Here is a 26,024-nt window from a genome sequence, read left to right on the forward strand (position 1 = left end):
ATATTATCACAATAATAAAAATATTACGATAACTGTACAAGAACAAAGTGAAAAATGTACAAGAAATTTAGAAGCCAAAAACCACTTCCACACAAGAAGGGAAGAACTGTTTTTTCACTCCATGTCAGACATGCCATTAGGGATGTCTGATGTTTTTTTTTATTCCAGATATACCTATATTGTCCAACTCTCAATTTCCAAAACCGATATGAAATTATGATTAAAAAAAGTTGTAATATTACCTTAGTAGTATTAGTAGATTTCGAGGAAAAACTTGTAACTTTATGTTGCAGATTTTGAGGGGTAGACATGTTGTTTTTTGCTGCCACGTTATAAAGAGCGATGCTCTATTTTGCCTCTGAAACGTATGACATAATAACACGTAATATTAGGACTTTATTCTTGAACTATTTTTTTTCTTGTAAATGTACTTCTTTTTTCTTGTCCTTTAAAAAAAATAAAATAAAATGTGGGTCTAATACTCAGTCATAAGAAAAACTTGGTTGCAGACTGCGATAAATGATATATACGTAGGATTCAATGTTAATAAATGGAATATTTATGACTTTTTAATATTATTAGAGCCATTTTTTTGTACCTTTTAGCTCCCCAGTTAGTCTGAACGAGAACAAAGTGGTAAATTTACGAGAAATTTAGAAACCAAAAACCACTTCCACACAAAAGGGGAAGAACTGTTTTTTCACTCCATGTCAGACATGCCATCAGGGATGTCCGATATTGGCTTTATCCCGATATTGTCCGACTCTAAATTTCCGATACCGTTATGTGTAACATGACTCATTTCCTGTGGTGGAATGAACCCATATGTGTTGTAGACGGCATTTTAAAAATATTGTTTTTCAAAATCTGGAAAAAAAAATCTGATACTGATATCGACTGATATCCCATTTTTGACCGTTTGGAGATGTTATGGAGGTTACTGATATCAACATATGTGAATCCCAAGTTGTGTCAGGGTGTGAGGACGCGTTCAACACTGCCTGGACATAAACATAGACATACGTCTTGTTTATTGATTTGCAGATGACGACTCTGATGTCATTTTATATGTTGCACAGGTCAGTGTAGCAGCAGGTGGCCGTAGCGATGCCGGGTTGATTCATTAGCATGCAGTCGTTGATTCCCATGCAGCCCTTAAAGTAGCTGGGACCTGTGAAAAAGATAGTCAAATAGTCAAATAAAAAGCCGGAGCACGGTCTGGTAAATATCACACACTCACTGGGAACGTGAAATAGAACACTGGCGCAGGCATTGCCTTGACCGACGCAGGTCTCCTCGTTTCCTGGACATTGGCGCCGGCCCCCACATTTACATCTCAAGGCTTCACCTGGACAAAGACAAGGGCTTTGTTAATTAACTAACATGTACTTGTTCCTGATCCTATCCATCCTGGTCACTCCCGATGAGAACATCAGCATCCTCATCTGAAATAGACTAGGTCGATAATTGATAACATAGATTTTGATATATTATTAATGTTGCAGTAAGAGTTTATTAAAAGGAAACATGCATTTTTTTACCTTAAGTCTCATGAAAAAGTACAAGTAAATATCTAATAAAAATATCATATATAATTTTTTTCCATTATAACGGCATCAAATCTTTTCAATGTCATACATAATCATAGATGTTTTTTAAATTAGAGTTTAAAATACATGTTTCCTTCACTAGGTCAATAATTAATAACACTGATTTTGATGTGTTACTATTATACGAGAAAATTAAATGTCTAAAAACAACCTAAAAATCTAAAAAAAAAAACATTCTAAAAATGGTCCCCCACATTTACACCTCAAGGCTTCACCTGGACAAAGACAAGGGCTTCATTAATTAACTAACATGTACTTGTTCCTGATCCTATCCATCCTGGTCACTCCCGATGAGAACATCAGCATACTCATCTGGAATAGACTAGGTCAATAATTGATAACATAGATTTTGATATATTATTAATGTTGCAGTAAGAGTTTATTAAAAGGAAACATGCATTTTTTAACCTTAAGTGTCATGAAAAAGTACAAATAAATGTCTAATAAAAATATCATATATAATTTTTTTCCATTATCACGGCATCAAATCCTTTCAATATCATACATAATCATAGATGTTTTTTTAAATTAGAGTTTAAAAAAACATGTTTCCTTCACTAGGTCAATAATTAATAACACTGATTTTGATGTATTACTATTATCTGAGCAAATTAAATGTCTAAAAACAACCTAAAAAAACAATCTAAAAATGGTCCCCCACATTTACACCTCAAGGCTTCACCTGGACAAAGACAAGGGCTTCATTAATTAACTAACATGTACTTGTTCCTGATCCTATCCATCCTGGTCATTCCCGATGAGAACTGGAATTAAAAAACATATATAGATTTTATTTTAAAGCAGGCATAAACTCACCCTCGCAAACAATCAAAAGGACCAGAGCAGCAAGTACGAAAGTCTTCATCTTGTTGGTGACCCAAGAATATTTCTGCATCGATGTGTAAAAACGAGAAGCTCAAGTTGAATGCGTCCCGTGTTCTAGGCGGTCCCCTATTTATGTAACTCAGCGTGTTGGCATTACTACACAACATACAGTTTATCATTACCTTTGTGACTGATGGGGGATTCACAGTGTGGGGCAATGTTGGGACTTTCATGATTGCACAGTCTCAATGTGCTTGCAGACAAGCATTGATTTTCTGGGTTATGGGCTGTCCTGACCTTGTGGTGGACCAACTTCTGTCTCACAATATTAGCAGGTTTGAAGTCCACTACTACGTTGTGTTTGTTAAAAATCTAAGTTTTTATGTCTGCGACTCTTTTCTTAATCATGCACCTTTTTCTGGAACCAGATGCACCTGCTAACACTTGGAGACAGAGGTTGGTACGGCCCAAAGATTGGAGACCCAATACCCAGAAAAACGTAAAACCTGCTAATACTTTGAGACAGAGTTCAGAAAGCCCCAAAGACAGGAGACCCAATACCCAGAAAACCTTGAACCTGCTAACACTTTGTGACAGAGGTTGGTACGGCCCAAAGATTGGAGACCCAATACCCAGAAAAACGTAAAACCTGCTAATACTTTCAGAAAGAGGTCAGAAAGCCCCAAAGACAGGAGACTCAATACCCAGAAAAACTTCAAGCCTGCTAACACTTTGCGACAGAGGTCGGTAGGCTCCAAAGACAGGAGACCCAATACCCAGAAAAACGTAAAACCTTCTAACACTTTGAGAAAGAGGTTGGTACGTCCCAAAGACAGGACACTCAATACAGAGAAAAACATCAAACCTGCTAACACAGAGGTTGGTACGCCGCAAAGACAGGAGACCCAATACCCTGAAAAATGCAAAACCTGCTAACACTTTGCGACAGAGGTTGGTACAGCCCAAAGACAGGACACCCAATACCCAGAAAAACGTAAAACCTGCTAACACTTTGAGACTGAGGTTGGTACATCCCAAAAACAGGAGACCCAATACCCGGAAAAACGTAAAACCTGCTAACACTTGGAGACAGAGTACAGAAAGCCCCAAAGACAGGAGACCCAAAGACAGGAGACTCAACACCCAGAAAAACGTAAAACCTGCCAACACTTGGTAGACCCCAGAGACCAAATACCCAGAAAACCTTGAATCTGCTAGCACCTTGTGACAGAGGTTGGTATGTCCCAAAGACAGGACACCCAATACCCTGAAAAACGCAAAACCTGCTAACACTTTGCAACAGAGGTTGGTACGTCCCAAAGACAGGACACCCAATACCCAGAAAAAAGTCAAACCTGCTAACACTTGGAGACTGAGGTTGGTACGTCCCAAAGACAGGCGGACCCAATACCCAGAAAACCTTGAACCTGCTAACACTTTGTGACAGAGGTTGGTACGCCCCAAAGACAGGACACTCAATACAAAGAAAAACATCAAACCTGCTAACACAGAGGTTGGTATGGCCCAAACACAGGACACCCAACACCCAGAAAAACTTCAAACCTGCAAACACTTTGAGACAAAGGTTGGTATGTCCCAAAGACAGGCGACCCAATACCCAGAAAACCTTGAACCTGCTAACACTTTGTGACAGAGGTTGGTAGGTTCCAAAGACAGGAGACCCAATACCCAGAAAAACGTCAAACCTGCTAACACAGAGGTTGGTACGCCCCAAAGACAGGACACCAAATACCCAGAAAAACTTCAAGCCTGCTAACACTTTGCGACAGAGGTTGGTACGCCCAAGGACAGGAGACCCAATACCCAGAAAAACGTAAAACCTGCTAACACTTTGCGACAGAGGTTGGTACGCCCCAAAGACAGGACACCCAATACCCAGAAAAACATCAAACCTGCTAACACAGAGGTTGGTACGCCCCAAAGACAGGACACCCAATACCCAGAAAAACATCAAACCTGCCAACACTTTGCGAGAGAGGTTGGTGTGCGTCCCACCTGGTCTTAGGGCAAGAACTGATGAAGCCTGCTTGGCTGAGAGGCGAAACATCTTCTGAGACAATACGATGACCTGGATGATTGAGAATATTCACAGGCATGATATTTATTAATATTTGCTATTATATTTTGGCAACAGAACGAACCACATTGATGCTGACGTGCCTGCTGCTTAAGTCAGTCAAATAACAGATTTAGGCAGCAAATACTTAAAACGTTGGCTTATATAATCAGCTTGAGAGTTAGTTGTCAGAGTCTTGCTCTTAAAAAGGGATAAAGTGCAACCACAGATTGCATTTTTTGGTCACTTGAGAGTAGTACAAGCTTTTTTCCCACGAAAGCACACTACATGAAAGCAGCACTTTCTTTATTTTCTTTACAAAATTAAAGGGAATTTTTCATACTTTCTTATGTAATTTGACTCGGTGCGTTTTATTGAATTCACTAAATCAGTCACTTACAAATAAGCCATGGAAGAAAAACATTGTGTGTCGCTTTCATTCAAAAACTTTGTAGAAATACATATTTACCTTAGCTTGTCATGTAGAATGCTTACACATTGATGCTGCAAATCTTTTCCCTAGGAAAAAGAATATTTTACCATGCAAAGGAGGTAATACACACACGAGCTGGAAGAAAATATAATAATAATAATCATCATTTAGACACATGTCAATAAATGCTGACATAATGCACAAAAAAAAAAAAAAACATGCCTTTGCATAGTCATGGTAAAAAGCTCTATATGAGTATTAGGCCCACACTCGGGAGAAAAAATGTTATTATGAAAAAAAATATGTACTTCTGAGAATAAAATTATATTAAAAGAAGAACATGGCTGTTTTATTACTAGAAAATGTATTTTTAAAAAGAAAACTTTAGAGAAATCTGTTGTTACGGGAATAAAATATGGATTGTATTGTAAAAAAAAAAAAAAAAAAAAAAGTTATTTTTGTACGATGATGACTTTTCACATATTACAGCTTTTATAGCAAATTAGGACTTTTTTGTTTAATATTCCTACAAAATTGGGAACTTTAGTTTTTTTCTGATCTTATTTTGAATTTATTCTTTTATAAATAACTTTTTCATTGTTAATGTTACGTAATTCTCAGAAAATAAGTGTTATGAATAAAATATGGATTGGATTGTAAAAAAAAAAACAAAAAACAAAAACTTTATTCTTGTACGATGATGACTTCACATACATTCCTACTAAATTGGGAACTTATTAGTTTTTTTCTGATCTTATTTTGAAATTATTCTTTTCTAAATAACTTTTTCCTTGTTAATGTTATGTAGTTCTCAGAAAATAAGTGTTATGAATAAAATATGGATTGTATTGTAAAAAAAAAGATGACTTTTCACATAATATTACAGCTTTTATAGCAAATTAGGACTTTTTTGTTTAACATTCCTACAAAATTGGGAACTTATTAGTTTTTTTCTGATCTTATTTTGAATTTATTCTTTCATAAATAACATTTTCCCAGTTAGATAATTCTCAGAAAATAAGTATTATGAATAAAATATGGATTCCTACAAAATTGGGAACTTATTGGTTTTTTCTGATCTTATTTTGAATTTATTCCTTTATAAATAACTTTTTCCCTGTTAATGTTACGTAATTCTCAGAAAATAAGTGTTATGAATAAAATATGGATTGTATTGTAAAAAAAAAAGATGACTTTTCACATAATATTACAGCTTTTATAGCAAATTAGGACTTATTTGTTTAACATTCCTACAAAATTGGGAACTTAGTAGTTTTTTTCTGATCTTATTTTGAATTTATTCTTTTATAAATAACTTTTTCCCTGTTAATGTTACGTAATTCTCAGAAAATAATGTTTTCATAATGCTACAAGCTTATTGTTATTCTTGTACATTTATTTGCCTTTTATTCTATAATGTTCTGATTCTTGTAAAATTATTTTAAAAAATTCTGTTAATTGCTTTATTTTGTCAAAAATAACAACAAAACTATGACCTAATTATCGTAAGTATGACTTCATCTTTTGGCCAAGTTACCTCAGGTCCGGCCATCGTGCCCCAACTCCAGTTCTGGCTCCAGAGGGGGTCCCAGGTGACCCGCATGTGGGCAAGGGAAATCTATCATCATTCGGGTCTGATGAGCCACTCTTTGTGTCGTCCCTCCCCGGGTGACCCCAACCAGGGGTATGAAAGCCCTGGAGAACTTCGCTCCAAGAATCGTTGGGAAGAATCGTTTCCTTTTTCTTCGTATTCTCATATGACTGCAACATTATTGCTTCAAAACCATAAATGCCATAATTGTTAATTATTGTATTAATTATGACATTACCCCCCCTAGTAGTCGTATTTTGAATGACGCTGTTGGACAAACATGACATCCTGTGGGAATTCGAGTAAGCGGACCTGCAGGGTTTTTATCAACAAAACACTGTTAGAAGCTGCATGAACTTCAATCTGTGATGTCCAGACACCAGGACATCTCCGTGCTCTGCGTCTGGACACCGATGCTGGACCTCGGCGACGACACGCCGTCCCTGTTGATGCCCAGGACGCATGCAGGCGTAGAATCCGGGAGTAAAGTGGCATGAGCGACTTCCGCTTGCGTGTCGTCGTGTGACGTTTGGGCTGAAGTGAGACGGGAATGTGTTTGGAGGTTGAGGAGCGGGTAAGAGGAAGTGGTGGGCGGAGCCAGGAGGCTGTCTGTGGATGAGCCCGTACGAAAGCAAGACCGTTGGTTGCCGTCGGCGGCGGGCTGCAGGCACAAAGTGGGCTGAGACTGACTGATGGTGGTGAGGCTTGCACTCAGAGGTCTGCTGAGGGGGTCGGCGCATCCGGAGTGAGGCACCAAGCCCGGGTTGTCGCTCGGGAAGCTTCCTGCGGTGCCGAGAAGAGACGGGGCGGTCCATGGGGGCGTGGAGCTGTGATGCTGGGGTAGCCCTCGATGAGGAGTGGCGGTGTGGTGGCTCCAGTGGCCACAAGGGGGCACGCTTGGTAGGCTGTGGCTGTCATGGCTGCCCACGTTGAAGGAGGGCGCCCTGGAGGGGGTGGGCACCATTTGGTGTATATATGGGTAGGGGTACTGATGTGTGGAGGACACGTGGGCTTGGAGGAGATGCATCATGTGCTGCAGACCCTTGGTGAGCTCTGATACTTCCTGGTTTAACGTGCCCATCTGCAGAGGCAAAACAATAAGCGTAGAGAAACAAATGAAGCCTCCTTCTTCTCCTCCTTCTCCTCCTCCTCCTCTGAGCAGATATCCCTCCGAACCCGCAGGGACGACGCTAACTGACGCAAAGAGGCGAAGAAGTCGACACCGAGTGGGAATGACGCACGGAGGAAGGGCGGCCGATTGGTCAAAAGTAGCGGCTGGTCGTCAGCAGCTTATTTTGGTTCCTCATGATGCTGAGTCAGCTCTCTGGGCTCTGCTTGGAACGCCGCTGATGAATTAATGTCGGTCTCGCTCGGCAACCTGCCTTACCCAAGTCCATCTGGAGGCGCTGCAGGCACCTGACTTCCATTCGCAGATACCACAGCACGCGCACAAACGCGAGTTATTTTATTTTCGTGCTTTTGCTTTCCATTTTAGGACAACGAGATCCTTGATTATGGAGGACTGACTTTATAATGATAATATAACAGTAGTATGGGGGAGGGGGAATTATATTTTTACACAATTAATTCTAACAATCCACCAGAAATGATTGCATCTGTAAGAGTCATGCAACCTACTATAGTATGTGCTTGTGGCCCTTTTGGTTCAGGAGCACTTGTGCAAAATGGAGACTTTTCATCTCATAATTTAGATTTTTTATCTCATAATTTTGACTTGACTTTTTATCTCATTCTTATGACTTTTTATCTCATAATTTAGATTTTTTATCTCATAATTTTGACTTGACTTTTTATCTCATTCTTATGACTTTTTATCTCATAATTTAGATTTTTTATCTCATAATTTTGACTTGACTTTTTATCTCATTCTTATGACTTTTTATCTCATAATTTAGATTTTTTATCTCATAATTTTGACTTGACTTTTTATCTCATTCTTATGACTTTTTATCTCATAATTTAGATTTTTTTATCTCATAATTTTGACTTGACTTTTTATCTCATTCTTATGACTTTCTATCTCATAATTTAGACTTTACCTCAAAATCTCAAAATGTAGACTTTTTATCTTGTAAATTATACTTTTTATCTCGTTATTTTGACATTTTAGCTCATAATTTCGACTTTCTATTTCAGAATTTCGACTTTTTATCTCATTCTTATGACTTCCTATCTCATAATTTAGACTTTAACTCAAAATGTAGGCTTTTTATCTCGTAATTTAGACTTTTTATCTCGTTATCTTGACTTTTTTTATCTCATAATTTCAACTTTCAATTTCAGAATTTTGACTTTTTATCTCATTCTTATGACTTTCTATCTCATAATTTAGACTTTAACTCAAAATTTAGACTTTTTATCTCGTAATTTAGACTTTTTATTTCGTTATTTTGACTTTTTATCTCATAATTTCGACTTTCAATTTCAGAATTCCGACTTTTTATCTCATTCTTATGACTTTCCATATCATAAGTTAGACTTTAACTCAAAATTTAGACTTTATCTCAAAATGTGGACTTTTTATCTTGTAATTTAGACTTTTTATCTTGTAATTTAGACTTTTTATCTCGTAATTTAGACTTTTTATTTCGTTATTTCGACTTTTTATTTCGTTATTTCGACTTTTTAATTCGTTATTTCAACTTTCTATTTCAGAATTTCCGTCTTTTTATCTCATTCTTATGACTTTCCACATCATAAGTTAGACTTTAACTCAAAATTTAGACTTTATCTCAAAATGTGGACTTTTTATCTTGTAATTTAGACTTTTTATCTTGTAATTTAGACTTTTTATCTCGTTATTTTGACTTTTTATTTCGTTATTTTGACTTTTTATTTCGTTATTTTGACTTTTTAATTCGTTATTTCAACTTTCTATTTCAGAATTTCCGTCTTTTTATCTCATTCTTATGACTTTCCATATCATAAGTTAGACTTTAACTCAAAATTTAGACTTTATCTCAAAATGTGGACTTTTTGTCTTGTAATTTAGACTTTTTATTTCGTTATTTTGACTTTTTATTTCGTTATTTCAACTTTCTATTTCAGAATTTCCGACTTTTTTTATCTCATTCTTATGACTTTTTATCTCATAATTTAGACTTTAATTCAAAATTTAAACTTTATCTTAAAATGTAGACTTTTTATCTCGTAATTTAGACTTTTTATCTCATAATTTTGACTTTCTATTTCAGAATTTCCGACTTTTTATCTCATTCTTAAGACTTTCTATCTCATAATTTAGACTTTGGCTTAGACCTTATCTCAAAATGTAGACTTTTTATCTTGTAATTTAGACTTTTTATTTCAGAATTTTGATTTTTATCTCATTCTTATGACTTTCTATCTCATAATTTAGACTTTATCACAAAATGTAGACTTTTTATCTCGTTATTTTGACTTTTTATCTAATAATTTTGACTTTCTATCTCATTATTTTGACTTACTATTGGGATTATTTTTTTTTTCATTGGCAGAAACGGGCTTCCATACATACAGGCTTCTTGGAGATACACACAAAGTCAAACACGGCTACAGACACACAAAAGGGGCAACAAACAAAAAATAGGATAATAAATACTACTACCTACCTTTTGGTGGAGTTTGCTGATGCTCTGCCGGACCTCCTCGGCCTCCAGAAGTAAATGAGAAGTCACCCGTGTGGAATCTGGGAATACCCCAGAGCCCCCGCTTAGTAAATCGCTCATCTTTCAGGACTCCTACTATCTTACTGTGACTTAGATAGAATGATTTTACGATGAAAAAGATGTATGAGGGGTTCTGCACAATACAAGGCTTCTCCCTCTCTCTAGGCCCTATTGCAAGCGGACTGTAACAAAGCAAGGCAAAACTATCGTGATCATTGGGATTGATATTCAGTAAATTTATGTAATGTTTACTATGGTACCGATTATGTCATATCACCTCGTATGTGACAAAAATAAAATAAATAAAAAAACCAACTTAAACTATGTTAGGAAAGCAGGAAGTGAACAAATGTAACAGTTACTGATTGTAAAAGTACCAGATGGAGGGGTAGGATTTAATAAGCTTTGCTTCTTCCTACTCCTTTTGGACATGTGGAACTGTGAACTGATTATGGGATGCATTCAATTGTAATCTGATGCATGTTCAAATGAAATCAAACCATTACCATAATATTTTTTAGATCATATTATATTGTGTTTTTTACATATTATACAGTTATGCAATTTTATTCCATATTGGGATCTTTTATTAACTCCGTATATCTACTTTTTTCTTGTGATATTATCACTTTTTCTTCGTAATATTATGTTATTCTTGTAAAATTCTGATTAAATATTTTCCCCATTATATGGCAAGTTTATTTATTCACCTCCATAATACTACTGTATCCTGTTATTGTCATATTATGACAGATTTATTCCTGCTAATTTTTATATTTAGTGTTAGTAATGATAGTAAAATCATGTTTTTCCGCTCACAATATTAGTGTACATGTCTATTCTCCTAAAATCACTACTTTTTCCTGGAAATTATGACATAATTCTGGTAGAATTATGTATTTTTTTCATAGTATTACAGCTTTATTATTGATATTGGTAATATTAAGACTATATATATATATTTAGTGTTAGTAATGATAGTAAAATGATGTTTTTCCGCTTACAATATTAGTGTACATGTCTATTCTCCTAAAATCACTACTTTTTCCTGGAAATTATGACATAATTCTGGTAGAATGATGTATTTTTTTTCATAGTATTACAGCTTTATTATTGATATTGGTAATATTAAGACTATATATATATATTTAGTGTTAGTAATGATAGTAAAACCATGTTTTTTCCACTCACAATATTAGTGTACATGTCTATTCTCCTAAAATCACAAATTTTCCTGGAAATTATGACATAATTCTGATAAAATTATGTATTTTTTTTCATAGTATTACAGCTTTATTATTGATATTGGTAATATTAAGACTATATATATATTTAGTGTTAGTAATGATAGTAAATGATGTTTTTCCGCTCACAATATTAGTGTACATGTCTATTCTCCTAAAATCACCACTTTTTCCTGGAAATGATGACATAATTCTGGTAAAATTATGTATTTTTTTCACAATATTACAGCTTTATTATTGATATTGGTAATATTAAGACTATATATATATTTAGTGTTAGTAATGATAGTAAAATCATGTTTTTCCGCTCACAATATTAGTGTACATGTCTATTCTCCTAAAATCACTACTTTTTCCTGGAAATTATGACATAATTCTGATAAAATTATGTATTTTTTCTCATAGTATTACAGCTTTATTATTGATATTGGTAATATTTAGACTATATATATATATTTAGTGTTAGTAATGATAGTAAAATGATGTTTTTCCACTCACAATATTAGTGTACATGTCTAGTCTCCTAAAATCACTAATTTTCCTGGAAATTATGACATAATTCTGATAAAATTATGTATTTTTTTCATAGTATTACAGCTTTATTATTGATATTGGTAATATTAAGACTATATATATATTTAGTGTTAGTAATGATAGTAAAATGATGTTTTTCCGCTCACAATATTAGTGTACATGTCTATTCTCCTAAAATCACTAATTTTTCCTGGAAATTATGACATAATTCTGGTAAAAGTATGTATTTTTTTCATAGTATTACAGCTTTATTATTGATATTGGTAATATTAAGACTATATATATATATATATTTAGTGTTAGTAATGACAGTAAAATCATGTTTTTCCGCTCACAATATTAGTGTACATGTCTATTCTCCTAAAATCACAAATTTTCCTGGAAATTATGACATAATTCTGGTAAAATTATGTATTTTTTTCTCATAGTATTACAGCTTTATTATTGATATTGGTAATATTAAGACTATATGTATATTTAGTGTTAGTAATGATAGTAAAATGATGTTTTTCCGCTCACAATATTACTGTACATGTCTATTCTCCTAAAATCACTAATTTTCCTGGAAATTATGACATAATTCTGATAAAATTATGTATTTTTTTCATAGTATTACAGCTTTATTATGATATTGGTAATATTAAGACTATATATATATATTTAGTGTTAGTAATGATAGTAAAATCATGTTTTTCCACTCACAATATTACTGTACATGTCTATTCTCCTAAAATCACTACTTTTTCCTGGAAATTATGACATAATTCTGGTAAAATTATGTATTTTTTTCATAGTATTACAGCTTTATTATTGATATTGGTAATATTAAGACTCTATATATATATTTAGTGTTAGTAATGATAGTAAAATGATGTTTTTCCACTCACAATATTACTGTACATGTCTATTCTCCTAAAATCACTACTTTTTCCTGGAAATTATGACATAATTCTGGTAAAATTATGTATTTTTTTCATAGTATTACAGCTTTATTATTGATATTGGTAATATAAAGACTATATATATATATTTAGTGTTAGTAATGATAGTAAAATGATGTTTTTCCGCTCACAATATTAGTGTACATGTCTATTCTCCTAAAATCACTACTTTTTCCTGGAAATTATGACATAATTCTGGTAAAATTATGTATTTTTTTCTCATAGTATTACAGCTTTATTATTGATATTGGTAATATTAAGACTATATATATATATATTTAGTGTTAGTAATGATAGTAAAATGATGTTTTTCCGCTCACAATATTAGTGTACATGTCTATTCTCCTAAAATCACTACTTTTTCCTGGAAATTATGACATAATTCTGGTAGAATTATGTATTCTTTTCATAGTATTACAGCTTTATTATTGATATTGGTAATATTAAGACTATATATATATATATTTAGTGTTAGTAATGATAGTAAAATGATGTTTTTCCGTTCACAATATTAGTGTACATGTCTATTCTCCTAAAATCACTACTTTTTCCTGGAAATGATGACATAATTCTGGTAAAATTATGTATTTTTATTCATAGTATTACAGCTTTATTATTGATATGGGTAATATTAAGACTATATATATATATTTAGTGTTAGTAATGATAGTAAAATGATGTTTTTCCGTTCACAATATTAGTGTACATGTCTATTCTCCTAAAATCACTACTTTTTCCTGGAAATGATGACATAATTCTGGTAAAATTATGTATTTTTTTTCATAGTATTACAGCTTTATTATTGATATTGGTAATATTAAGACTGTATAGTCACAATAACAAACATATTGTTGAATGAATGATAAGAAGTAGTCGTACTTGTTGATTGGAATAAAAAGCGAAAGTCATCCCATAATGAGAGTGATCCTCTTTTGACCTTGCTACTTTAGATGTACGCAAACGGAGCTAGCGTCTCATGTTACCCCCCCACAAGTAGAAGGAGTGAGGTGGGGTGGGGTGGGGTGGGGTGGGGGCTTTGAAGTGGCGAATTGACCAGGAGCCATCTGGCACCCGGGTAACCCCCTGGCAGGTGGCGCTTTGGCTTACCTTGGGTGCTGCCGCTGCTGCCGCTTCCTGTTCTGGCTTTGGGCCCGGTGTGCTCCACATTGAAATGGAATGCGTGTCCATTGTCCTCGATTCCATCCACGACCCTTGAGCAGAGAGGTGAAGAGTGACACTCGAGTAGTCTTTCGATTAAAGAAGCGGGCCATCAGAGAGGTGGCTGGCGGAGGGCCCAGGCGGACGTGAACGCGACCTCTGAGCTCTCTGAAGCAGCGCTAACTCGTATTTGGAAGCTTCTGGAAGACGCTGAACTACTTCATGAGAACTACAGTATGACAGTTTGGCGGGAGGAGGGTGACGGGATTTGGGGAAAAGCCGTTTGAGACTGGACAATGGGGGAAAACATACACCGAGATTTTAACCTAAATATATATACACCCAGTACCGCCTCAAAAATATTTTCATTGATCATTTATAATTGATCAATTATAATGTTTTGTATTTAGCTTTAACTATGTGGCTTCACGCCCAAGCTGAAACTCAAGTCTGAATCCCTGCCGTCACTTCCTGTCCGCTTCTCTTTCAGGTACACATTTGAGCATGAATCTCGTTTATGTCTTTTATGCTTACTTACAGGCTGCATGGTGGTCAAGTGGTTAGCACACAGACCTCACAGCTAGGAGACCCGAGTTCAATTCCACCCTCGGCCATCTCTGTGTGGAATTTGCATGTTCTCCCCGTGCATGCGTGGGTTTTCTCCCACATTCCAGAAACATGCTAGGTTAATTAGCGACTCCAAATTGTCCATAGGTATGAATGTGAGTGTGAATGGTTGTTTGTCTATATGTGCCCTGTGATTGGCTGGCTGGCCACCAGTCCAGGGTGTACCCCGCCTCTGCCCCCCAAGACCCCCCCCGCGACCCTTGTGAGGATAAGTGGTAGAAAATGAATGAATGAATGTCTTACTTGCTCTTATTATGTCTACTATGTTGGGTAATAGGATTGTAAAAGTGGCCATAATAATAATAATAATAATAATAATTATTATTATTATTTATTAATTATAATAATTTTATTATTATGTATAATAATAATAACTATTATTATTATTAATATTATTTCATGTCCTGAATTATATTAAAACTGTATTTAGGGGTTCCTAAACAGGTTTTGTATACATTAAATACATTCATTCATTTTCTACCTCTTATCCTCACAAAGGTGCTGGGGTGCTGGAGCCTATCCCAGCTGTCTTCTTCAGGCGAGAGGCGGGGTACACCCTGGACTGGTGGCCAGCCAATCACAGGGCACATATAGACAAACAACCATTCACACTCACATTCATACCTATGCACAATTTGGAGTTAGCTAATTAACCTAGCATGTTTTTGGAATGTGGGAGGAAACCGGAGTACCCGGAGAAAAACCCATGCATGCACGGGGAGAACATGCAAACTCCACACAGAGGGTGGAATTGAACTCGGGTCTCCTAGCTGCGAGGCCTGCGCGCAAACCACTCGTCCACCATGCAGCCTATGCATTAAATATTTCATTTATGAATAATAAATCTTGCTTTGTGGAAATTATCTATACCACAGTCGGGTGTGGAACCAATTAACAGCGATAAATGAGGGATTACATGATATGGTTTACAACCCATATGTTATCTATGGTAGCTGTTTTTGCCAAATGTGGTCCAATGTGGTGATAAGTACCTTGGACTAAGATCCGGGGGTCCAAAACAGGTGACAGTCGGGATAAGCAGCTTCGATGGCTTCTGCTCCGTCCCCGTCTCGTCCTGGGAGGACATGGACACCGCCGGAGAGACCACATGCTCTCTTTTCGGAGGTGGCTGAGGCGAGGCGCTCTGACCGTGGAAGCCGCGGCTCAGATTCGGGGAGCGGCAGCGTCGCAGGGCGTTGAACTGACGCAGCTCGTCGCCGAGGAGGTTGCCCAGGGACGTGCGGCGCACGGGGCTGCTTAAGCTGGGCAGCAGGAGGTTACGGCGGGAGCGGGTGGCCGGAGAGAGGCGGAAGGAGTCGTCAAGATCCTCGCTTTTGGTTTCCACGATGGAGGTCAGTCTGGGCTCCTGATGAACAGGAAGTGGAATTGTGAGCCTACACAGAGTGAGCCAATGAGGTTCCCTCATAGAAGCTATGAACTTCTTTTTCTTCTCTCCACTATAAATGAGTTTCAAACTGTAAGGGAAGTCCTCGTACCCTCCCTCAGCTCGCCATGTCCCAGAAAAAAATTGTCTGGAGTTATTTTACAGACAATAATGAGAAAAAAACTTGCAACTCACATGGGGGATCCGGGGCGACCTTGAAAACCTGCTGAGACCCTGCACAGAAGAAAAACAGGCAATTCACAAACTGCAAGTGATAACTAGCAACTTTTATTTGTAGCTTACTTTAAGTAAAAAAAAACACAAATAAAAAAATAACTTAAACTGTATTATGGAAAGCAGGAAGTGAACAAATGTAACAGTTACTGATTGTAAAAGTACCAGATGGAGGGGTAGGACTTAATAAGCTTTGCTTCTTCCTACTCCTTTTGGACATGTGGAACTGGGAACTGATTATGGGATGCACTCAATTGTAATCTGATGCATGTTCAAATGAAATTAAACCATTAAAAAAAAAAATTATAAAAAATTATTTAAAAAAAATTAAAAAACATAAATTATATTAGGAAAGCAGGAAGTGAACAAATGTAACAGTTACTGATTGTAAAAGTACCAGATGGAGGGGTAGGATTTAATAAGCTTTGCTTCTTCCTACTCCTTTTGGACATGTGGAACTGTGAACTGATTATGGGATGCATTCAATTGTAATCTGATGCATGTTCAAATGAAATAAAACCATTACCATATATATATATATATATATATATATATATATATATATATATATATATATATATATATATATATATATATATATATATATATATATATATATATATAATTTTATTTTTTATTGTTTTAATGCTGAGGGGATATTGACTTTAAAGCCACAGGGGACGACTTCGCGTCAGAAAGTCAAGCGTCCCTGAAGTAATGTGGACTTACTTATGGTCTAAACTCATGGAGATATTTAAATTTATGTTGATTTGACCATAAATAAATAAAGAAAAGCGCCCCCTTGTGGGACATGGCTGTTAATACACATTAAATGCTCATTGTAGGTTGATAAATGTTAACGCCATTAAAATTTATGGTGCTGCAATGATGCCTGTGTCCACCACAGGGAGCCAAAAAAAAAAAAGGAGGCTGATGTCATTGCAGCGCCAGAATGTATATGTTGCTCAAATGCAATGCATCCTTTTTTCCTTTCCTTTAAACTCGTATTAGTACATATTTGGACATTTTGACTGTTAAGTTGCTGTAGGAGTGTAGTATTGTTTGTAATACTATTGTTATATTGTTATGTAAAACAACACAATATCAAAAATAATATAAAATGCAAAATGACAAAAGTAGTATCTTATACACCGGAATTTACAATAATTTATTGTATTTTTAGAATATGTTAGGGACCACAAAAAAACGATCTGCAGGCCAAAAATGTGGCAGGTAGCCACCTTGTAATAAAAAAAAAAAACATGGCGGCCATTACATCTCCACTCTTAAAGCTGTCCTAGAGTGTTCTGTATTTACCGACTTGATGAAAGAGCGTTCACATGAGGGTCCCCGTGGTGGGGGTGCCCAAACCACACTCCACCACAGCTAATTATTCACTTCCCCCTTGCAGAGGTGCCACCATTAAACCGCCACGCCAGTGCCCGGCTGGGGGTTTGACCTTCCCACATCGCCCATGCTCATTCTTCTTCTTCTTTCTCTACAATCATCTCCCATGACAAATGAGTCAGCCCAGAAGTAATAAGACGTGATGTTATTGTCACAAATACTTCAAACGTAGCTTGAAGCCAGGATTTAAGGGTTTTTCCCAATGCTAAATATACAAAAAAAAAATTAATAAATTTGATCTAACATATGTTTTGTACAATCTGCTTCCTTGGCAATATTGAGCAGTTTGACTAATTGCTGCACAAACTGGACGACATCCACGGAGTGTAATGGAACTCCACGCCCTCCCGCTGTGTCGGCGAAGAAGGAGACCGTAGGATTGAGCTGCTATATTGGCATTGGAATGGCGGCGTCCTGTTTCTTGTCTTTTTTTTTTTGCCCTCAAACTGTGAACAGATGGTGTGAGAGAAGTTGGATGCTAGAGCAGCATCAGCTTCTAAAGATGCTGTGTTAAAAATAGGTGAGGGATTATTTGGTCGAGAAGCGCAGTGCCACACTCAATCCAGGAGATGGCAATGTGGTGAATTTAAAGGGGTAGTGACTTAAATATGAAAGTAGTGCAAATAAATAGCCTGCGATTTAATTTAATGTAATGCTGTTAAATAAAAAAAATACATTATATGCATGAAAAATTAATTTCCTGTACAATGTGTTCTTATTTTTAAGTCCTTTTGTCATCCATTATTTTTCTTCTTCATGGATATTTCTCTCCAAGGGCAGTTCTTTTTTATTTTTTTTATTTTATTTGGGCAAATATATGAAACATTATAGTGCATTTCTTAACTATAACTTTCCATTATTTACATTTGTATTCAGCTATCTGATCACAAGCCCAAAAGGAGTAGGCTGACTGGCTGACTCATTGTAATATTATTATTGTTATCATTATCATTATTACCATTATTATTGTTATGATTATCACCATTATTATAATCATCATTAATATGACCATTTTCATCATGATAGTTGTATCAATTTTTGGATAATCTTATCTTAGAGCTTATGGTACATACATACATACATACATAAGGTCTGTTGTTAGAATAATATTTTTATAATATGTTATTATTATTTTTTTATTTTTTTTATTTTATTTGGGCAAATATATGAAACATTATAGTGCATTTCTTACATCTATCAAAATATAATTTTCCATTATTTACATTTGTATTCAGCTATCTGATCACAAGCCCAAAAGGAGTAGGCTGACTGGCTGACTCATTGTAATATTATTATCATTATCACCATTATTATTGTTATTATTATCACCATTATTATAATCATCATTAATATGACCATTTTCATCATTATAGTTGTAACAATTTTTGGATAATTTTATCTTAGAGCTTCATATATATGGTACATACATACATACATAAGGTCTGTTAGAATAATATTTTTATAATATATGATTTTTTTTGGGGGGGGCAAATATATGAAACATTACAGTGCATTTCTTACATCAATCAAAATATAATTTTCCATTATTTACATTTGTATTCAGCTATCTGATCACAAGCCCAAAAGGAGTAGGCTGACTGGCTGACTCATTGTAATATTATTATTGTTATTATCATTATTGTTAGAATTTTATCATTAATACCATTATTATTGTTATTATTATCACCACTATTATAATCATCATTATAGTTGTAACAATTTTTGGATAATCTTCTTATCTTAGAGCTTCATATATATATGGTACATAGTACATAAGGTCTGTTGTTAGAATAATATTTTCATAATATATGTTATTTTTTTCTAGTTCTATTGTGTATCTCAATAATATAATAATTCCATACTTCCTGTTCCTGCCGACTATCCCTCCCCTGTCTCCGCTATGTGTAATCCAACAAAGCAATCGGCCCCGATGTTACTCATAATGTGCATTTCAACATTTTAACAAGTGTTATTCAACGTCGTTCGATACCTCATCTTGGCTTCCCTCCCGGAGGTTGTAGGTCAGGTTGTTGTGGATGTCTGAAGCGAAGACATTGGCGTACTCAGGATAGAGGTCCAGCACTTCCCGCAGCCCACGCACACTGATGTATTGGAGGTCGCAGTAGGTCAGGGCCTTCACGTCGGCATTGGTCTTGATCACCTGATCGGTTCCAGGAAGGTCGGATCCTATCAGGTCTCCTTTTCCTTAAAAACGCAACACGTTTGCCCTTATTAAAATGGCATGTAATGTCATCTGTATTGTTCCATTCTTGGCTATTGTTGATTTCTCCAAGCCAAGCAACAATTTATTTTTTTGGGGGGGGGTTAATGATTAAAAATTAAATTAAAAATAGTAAAAAGGAGTGATATTGTAACACCTAACTATATATTTAACAGTGAATTAAAAGTACATTAAAATAATGGAAATGAATGCGAATGTGCTGAATGTGAGTGTGAATGGTTGTTTGTCTATATGTGCCCTGTGATTGGCTGGCCACCAGTCCAGGGTGTCCGAAGACAGCTGGGATAGGCTCCAGCACCCCCCGCGACCCTCGTGTGAGGAAAAAGCGGTAGAAAATGAATGAATGAATGAATAAATGAGTTTGCTGGAAACGACAAGGGTGATAATTATAAGCAGCTGGTGGCAAACCTCCCGAAGTCCTACAAAGTCCTTGGTTGAAAATGAAATTGGTTGAAATACACATTTTGTATTTTGCATCTAGATTTCTTTCCATTGAACTGTGGATAATTAAGTGATATTTTAGCTTGTTTGTCATGAGATATTCAATCATCTTAAGTAAAAAAAAAATAAAAGTAAAGTAAAGTAAAAAAATATTATTTGTAAGCAAAATTGCTTAAATCTATTTTATAACAGTTTAACCAGCACAGTTAATTGATTTTCAGTTCATCTTATCAAAATAAATGTTACCATAAATAAATTTTAGCTTGTTTGTCATGACATATTCAATCATCTTAAAGTATTTCTTGACATATAAAGAAGTGAAACTTAAATATTTTTTTAAAAAGTTAAGTAAAAAATATTATTTGTAAGCAAAAATGCCTAAATCTGTTTTATAAACAGTTTAACCAGCACAGTTATCAATTGATTTTCAGTTCATCTTATGAAAATAAATTTTACAACTCTGTGGTAATACTGCAGTAAGTAGTATCATGACACTTCAACCTCGCTCAGATGACCAATTTCGGTCAGCCGATCCTGTAATTTTCCATCTACGACCGTCAGGGATGACTTGACTAATTAATTATTGTTGTATAATAGATTTAATCTCAGTGTGTGGTAGATTTAGGTTACCCAATTAAAATGACAGCAGTCATATGATCCCCGCTAGTATGCACACACGTGACCAAAAAATACCAACCCAGTATGGCCAGCACCATGCCGTCCTTCAGCACCTCCAAGGAACCGGAGCAAACAAAGTAGTTGGCGTGTAGGGCGTCGCCCTGGCGGATCAGGTACTCGCCGGGGACGCAGAAGGAGGTTTTGATGTGGAGGGAGAGCGAGCGCAGGCACCCTCGGCTGGCGCCCTTAAAGACGGGCAGCTGGAGGATGTCCTTGTTCAGGTGCATGGCGATGTCCGCCCGCAGCTCGTCGGGGAAGTCGTGGAGGAGCTGGAATGCAGATGGCGACGCGGTGAGATTGGCAATTAGGGACTGGGTGGCGTTGCGGGCGTATCAGCTGCTAGTTGACAGGCGGACATGCGTGCTGACATTTAATTGGAAATAAGGGCCGGGAAAACATAGGCCTGGTTAACACATCATATCGTAACAATTCCAGATACTATGATGTAACATCTCCATCCCTGTCCCTCACTCAGTGTGTAACCTACCAAAAAATCCCGTTACACTCCTACTAGTTTGGCTGCAAATCTGCCCCCCATGGTGGCAGTGAACATAACATCATTTCAACGTCAGTCATACCTCGTTGGCATCTATTCCATTGTTGACCGACCACGTTGTCTGGAAGTATTCGAGCATGCGCTGTTTGAGCTGCTGGGGGAGTCCGTGGACGCGGATGAAGTCCTTCAGGTCCTTCATCCGCGTGTGGTAGAGAGAGCGACGGGAATACATCCTCTGGATAATAGCCGTCACGTTCCCAAAGACCAAGGCGTGCATTAAGGCTGCGGGAATCAAAACAAAAACAATTCAAAGCTTGTTACTCTTGAGGGTCTCAAACACGCGGCCCGCGGGCCAAATGTGGCCCGCAGGACACTAGTTTGAGGCCCGCGCAAGTTTGATATGGATGCTGTATGGTATCATGTACCCAGAAAAAAATATTACGTTTGATTCATGTTCATGTTAAAGGTTAAATAACTGTTAATAGTTATCCTCGCTATTTGTGTGGAAGTGGTAAGTTTTTGGCGATTTAAGTTTAAAGGAAATAACTCGAAGGCTACCGTTTAGGTCGCTAGCTCTCTAGTTTGCGAGTTAGCATGTGTCTCAAGACCCTGCAGTTGCGCAATATGTTGTAAATAAAAAAGTATAAATGTGACTATAGTCGTGTTTTGTCATGTCTACAGGGCTCTAATAATGCTTTGTTCATTTTAATGTGAAAAAAATAATTTGTCTACCCACCAACTATATGTGCTTTCTTAAGTTATTATTATTATTATTATTATATTTATGCATTTATTACTGATTGATTTTCTATTCTTGATTTGTTTATTTATTTTTCATCTTATTTTGTGTAGAAAAACAAAAAGTAAGATATTTGAGAACAGTGGAATGTTTTATCAGAGCTTTTCTTGTAGAAAATTGGAACCTCAGTGAAGTTTTTAAAAATTTTTTGTTTTTAAAAAATGCGTTTTTTTTCATTGTTTTTTTTTCAAGTTTTTAAATTTTTTTCATTTTTAATCAATGCGTTTTATTTATTTATTTATTTTTTAAACCTGATGCGGCCCAGTCTCACCCAGACCCGAGCTCCAGTGGCCCCCAAGTAAATTGAGTTTGAGACCCCTGCCATACGGGGGGGGGGGTGTCTTGCATTACCGCCGATGAGCATGGTGCAAATGGAGAAGATCTTCTCGGCGTCTGTGTTGGCGCACACGTTCCCAAAGCCAACGCTGGTCAGGCTGCTGAGGGTGAAGTAGAGGGCGGCGATGTATGAGCTTCGCACCGATGGGCCGCCAACCGTATTGTTGACGTAGGGCATCTCGAGACGTTTGCCTAGCTCATGTAACCATCCTTGGGGGATGGGAGGAAAGGAAATTGTCATTTTTTTAGTACATCAAAATAACAAATTATTTTAGGTCCGACTCACCTATGTCCCAGGAGTCGCTGGTCTCGATCTCCTTGCGTCCGATCATGTACCAGATGCAGGCCATCCAGTGAGCAAGCAGAGCGAACACAGACATGAGTAGAGTCAGTACCATGGCGCTGTACTGCGAGTAGCGGTCCAGTTTCTGGAGCAGGCGAAGGAGCCTCAGCAGACGCACGGTCTTCAGCAAGTGGACCAGCGAGGTCTGGTTTGGAAGAAGTGGACATTTTATTTTTTTTTTTTATCCATCCTGCACATCTTCTAAACTGGTACTACCGGTTGAAGACGACTGACCACTGTGATGTTGAAGGCATACAACAGGTCAAAGGGCAGAGCGGCCACCAAGTCCACGAAGAACCAAGTGGTGGCATAGTGAATGCAAATGGAGCGGGACTGGTACACCACCTGGCCCGACTGGCTCACAAACGTGGTACGGAAATTTAGGATGATATCTGGAAGAGTGAAAATAAATAAATGTGCATTATTTGGGTGACATTAATATACAATGAATGCATATGTCTAAAATGATCAAGGTACCCGAGATCCATCATGGCGGCTTCACATATGCACTCACACTGGCCACAACTTTAGGTATACTGGCACTCTCTTTTTTAATTTTTTTAATTTTTTACTTAGTTCACATTTGTATGTACGAGCAATCCATCATTAATTTGAATAATAAATAATATTTTTTATTTATTAAATATTTGTCATAATAATAATAATGGTAATAACAATTTAAATAATTAATATAAAATTATTTTATACATTTGTTAAAATTATGATTTTAAAAATAAATACATTATCAAAATATTTACTAATAAAATAATATAATTAACAGATTACATATCTAAATCAAATAAATGAAAAAAATATTGTAAACAATTAATTAATTTTTTATGTTTTAATTTTTTATCATTAATTAAAATAAAAACATAATTTAAGTAACAATTAAAAAGAAGTAAAAATTATAGTATAATATATATAATATAATATATAGTATATATATTTATAGTATAAAAATTATAGAATTTAATGAAAACAGAAAATGTCCGTAAAAATGTAGATAGATTAAATAGAAAATATAAGCAACTTATTTGAAAAAAAAAACGTATTGAAAAACAAAATTATTTTGTGGATAAATTTGATCCATAATTGTGGCCAATGAGAGCTGTACTTCAGATTAATAGTATAATATTGACAGTGTCAGCAGTCTGGGAATGACAGCACTTCCTGGGGAAAAGGATGCCGGGATTACCATAGCCGCAGGCTAAGAATCCAAACTCACCGATGATGAAGAGCATTTCCACCGCAATGTCACTGACGATGGTGGAGCGCCCCGCCGTCAGCGTGTCGTGGTATGGTGTGAAGCTGACGTTGTAGGGCACCGTGACGGCCACGTAGAAGGTGGCCAGGAGGATGAGCCAGTCCCACAGCGCTTTGGACACGCTGTAGTGCAGGAGGATGAAGCGGGACTTCTGTACCGCTGCCACCTTGTACTCCGGTACCGAGGGCCTGTCAATCATGCTCTAAACAAAACAAAAACAATACAAATGGTCACTCCCAATGAGAACCTCAGCATCCTTAATCTCTGCTACCTCAGGCTAACATGTAATGTCCCTCTGATGTACTCGTTCCTGATCCTATCCATCCTGGTCACTCCCAATGAGAACCTCAGCATCCTCATCTCTGCTACCTGCAGCTAACATGTAATGTCCCTCTAATGTACTCGTTCCTGATCCTATCCATCCTGGTCACTCCCAGTGAGAACCTCAGCATCCTCATCTCTGCTACCTCCGGCTAACATGTAATGTCCCTGTGATGTACTCGTTCCTGATCCTATCCATCCTGGTCACTCTCAATGAGAACCTCAGCATCCTCATCTCTGCTACCTCCGGCTAACATGTAATGTCCCTCTGATGTACTCGTTCCTGATCCTATCCATCCTGGTCACTCCCAGTGAGAACCTCAGCATCCTCATTTCTGCTACCTCCGGCTAACATGTAATGTCCCTCTGATGTACTCGTTCCTGATCCTATCCAGCCTGGTCACTCCCAATGAGAACCTCAGCATCCTCATCTCTGCTACCTCTGGCTAACATGTAATGTCCCTCTGATGTAGTCGTTCCTGATCCTATCCATCCTGGTCACTCCCAGTGAGAACCTCAGCATCCTCATCTCTGCTACCTCCGGCTAACATGTAATGTCCCAATGATGTACTCGTTCCTGATCCTATCCATCCTGGTCACTCCCAATGAGAACGTCAGCATCCTCATCTCTGCTACCTCCGGCTAACATGTAATGTCCCTCTGATGTACTCGTTCCTGATCCTATCCATCATGGTCACTCCCAATGAGAACCTCAGCATCCTCATCCGTGCTACCTCCGGCTAACATGTAATGTCCCTTTGATGTACTCGTTCCTGATCCTATCCATCCTGGTCACTCCCAATGAGAACCTCAGCATCCTCATCCGTGCTACCTCCGGCTAACATGTAATGTCCCTCTGATGTACTCGTTCCTGATCCTATCCATCCTGGTCACTCCCAATGAGAACCTCAGCATTCTCATCTCTGCTACCTGCAGCTAACATGTAATGTCCCTCTAATGTACTCGTTCCTGATCCTATCCAGACCAAACAACATGGCTGGTCTCAACACAGTTGTGGTACACTATGGTCTAATGTAATTCAAAACATATTTAAATACATGTGATATGTAGTATTCTCGTAACTGGGCCTGCCTTATACAGTAGCTACAGTTTTATTTGCAGTTTTCTTAATGACTCTCACAGACTTTTCTCATAGACGTCATGAAGAACCAACAAGTGTTGTGATCCCTACCAACTGTAAAGGCTTCCGTCTGCCATCAACAGCTGCTGATGCTGTAACGAGTGTTCAAGCAACGTCAACAAAAGCTGCTGCTGTTTTTTTTTCTCTCTCTCTCTCTCGCTCTCTAACTCTCTCCTTTTTAATTTGCCTTTCATCCCAGAGGTCACGCCACCCGGTCGACCTTTGGC

The 26,024-nt window shown here is 36.8% G+C and overlaps 1 protein-coding gene across 11 annotated transcripts in view; it reads right to left on the reverse strand.

Annotated features, from left to right (window-relative positions):
• Window positions 1-2,754: 2,754 nt before the first annotated feature.
• Window positions 2,755-26,024, reverse strand: part of kcnh4b (potassium voltage-gated channel, subfamily H (eag-related), member 4b) — a 42,387-nt gene continuing 19,117 nt past the window's right edge. For 9 of the 11 annotated variants that reach the window (XM_058062751.1, XM_058062747.1, XM_058062749.1 and 6 more), the window contains 14 exons: window positions 24,297-24,537; window positions 23,303-23,460; window positions 23,012-23,213; window positions 22,741-22,935; window positions 21,673-21,872; window positions 21,114-21,363; window positions 19,724-19,938; window positions 16,288-16,326; window positions 15,701-16,074; window positions 14,031-14,134; window positions 10,148-10,224; window positions 6,483-7,617; window positions 4,982-5,031; window positions 2,755-4,524 (listed from right to left, as the gene is read on the reverse strand). In XM_058062751.1, coding sequence (XP_057918734.1) covers window positions 6,895-7,617; window positions 10,148-10,224; window positions 14,031-14,134; window positions 15,701-16,074; window positions 16,288-16,326; window positions 19,724-19,938; window positions 21,114-21,363; window positions 21,673-21,872; window positions 22,741-22,935; window positions 23,012-23,213; window positions 23,303-23,460; window positions 24,297-24,537 — 2,778 coding nt within the window. In that variant the 3' untranslated portion in view covers window positions 2,755-4,524; window positions 4,982-5,031; window positions 6,483-6,894. Of the gene's footprint in view, window positions 4,525-4,550; window positions 5,032-5,973; window positions 7,618-10,147; window positions 10,225-14,030; window positions 14,135-15,700; window positions 16,075-16,287; window positions 16,327-19,723; window positions 19,939-21,113; window positions 21,364-21,672; window positions 21,873-22,740; window positions 22,936-23,011; window positions 23,214-23,302; window positions 23,461-24,296; window positions 24,538-26,024 lie in introns of those variants that run through there. The other 2 variants (XM_058062741.1, XM_058062740.1) reach the window with 2 other exon arrangements.

The sequence above is a fragment of the Doryrhamphus excisus genome, chromosome 22 (genome assembly GCF_030265055.1).
Source record: "Doryrhamphus excisus isolate RoL2022-K1 chromosome 22, RoL_Dexc_1.0, whole genome shotgun sequence".
Lineage (NCBI taxonomy): Eukaryota > Metazoa > Chordata > Actinopteri > Syngnathiformes > Syngnathidae > Doryrhamphus > Doryrhamphus excisus.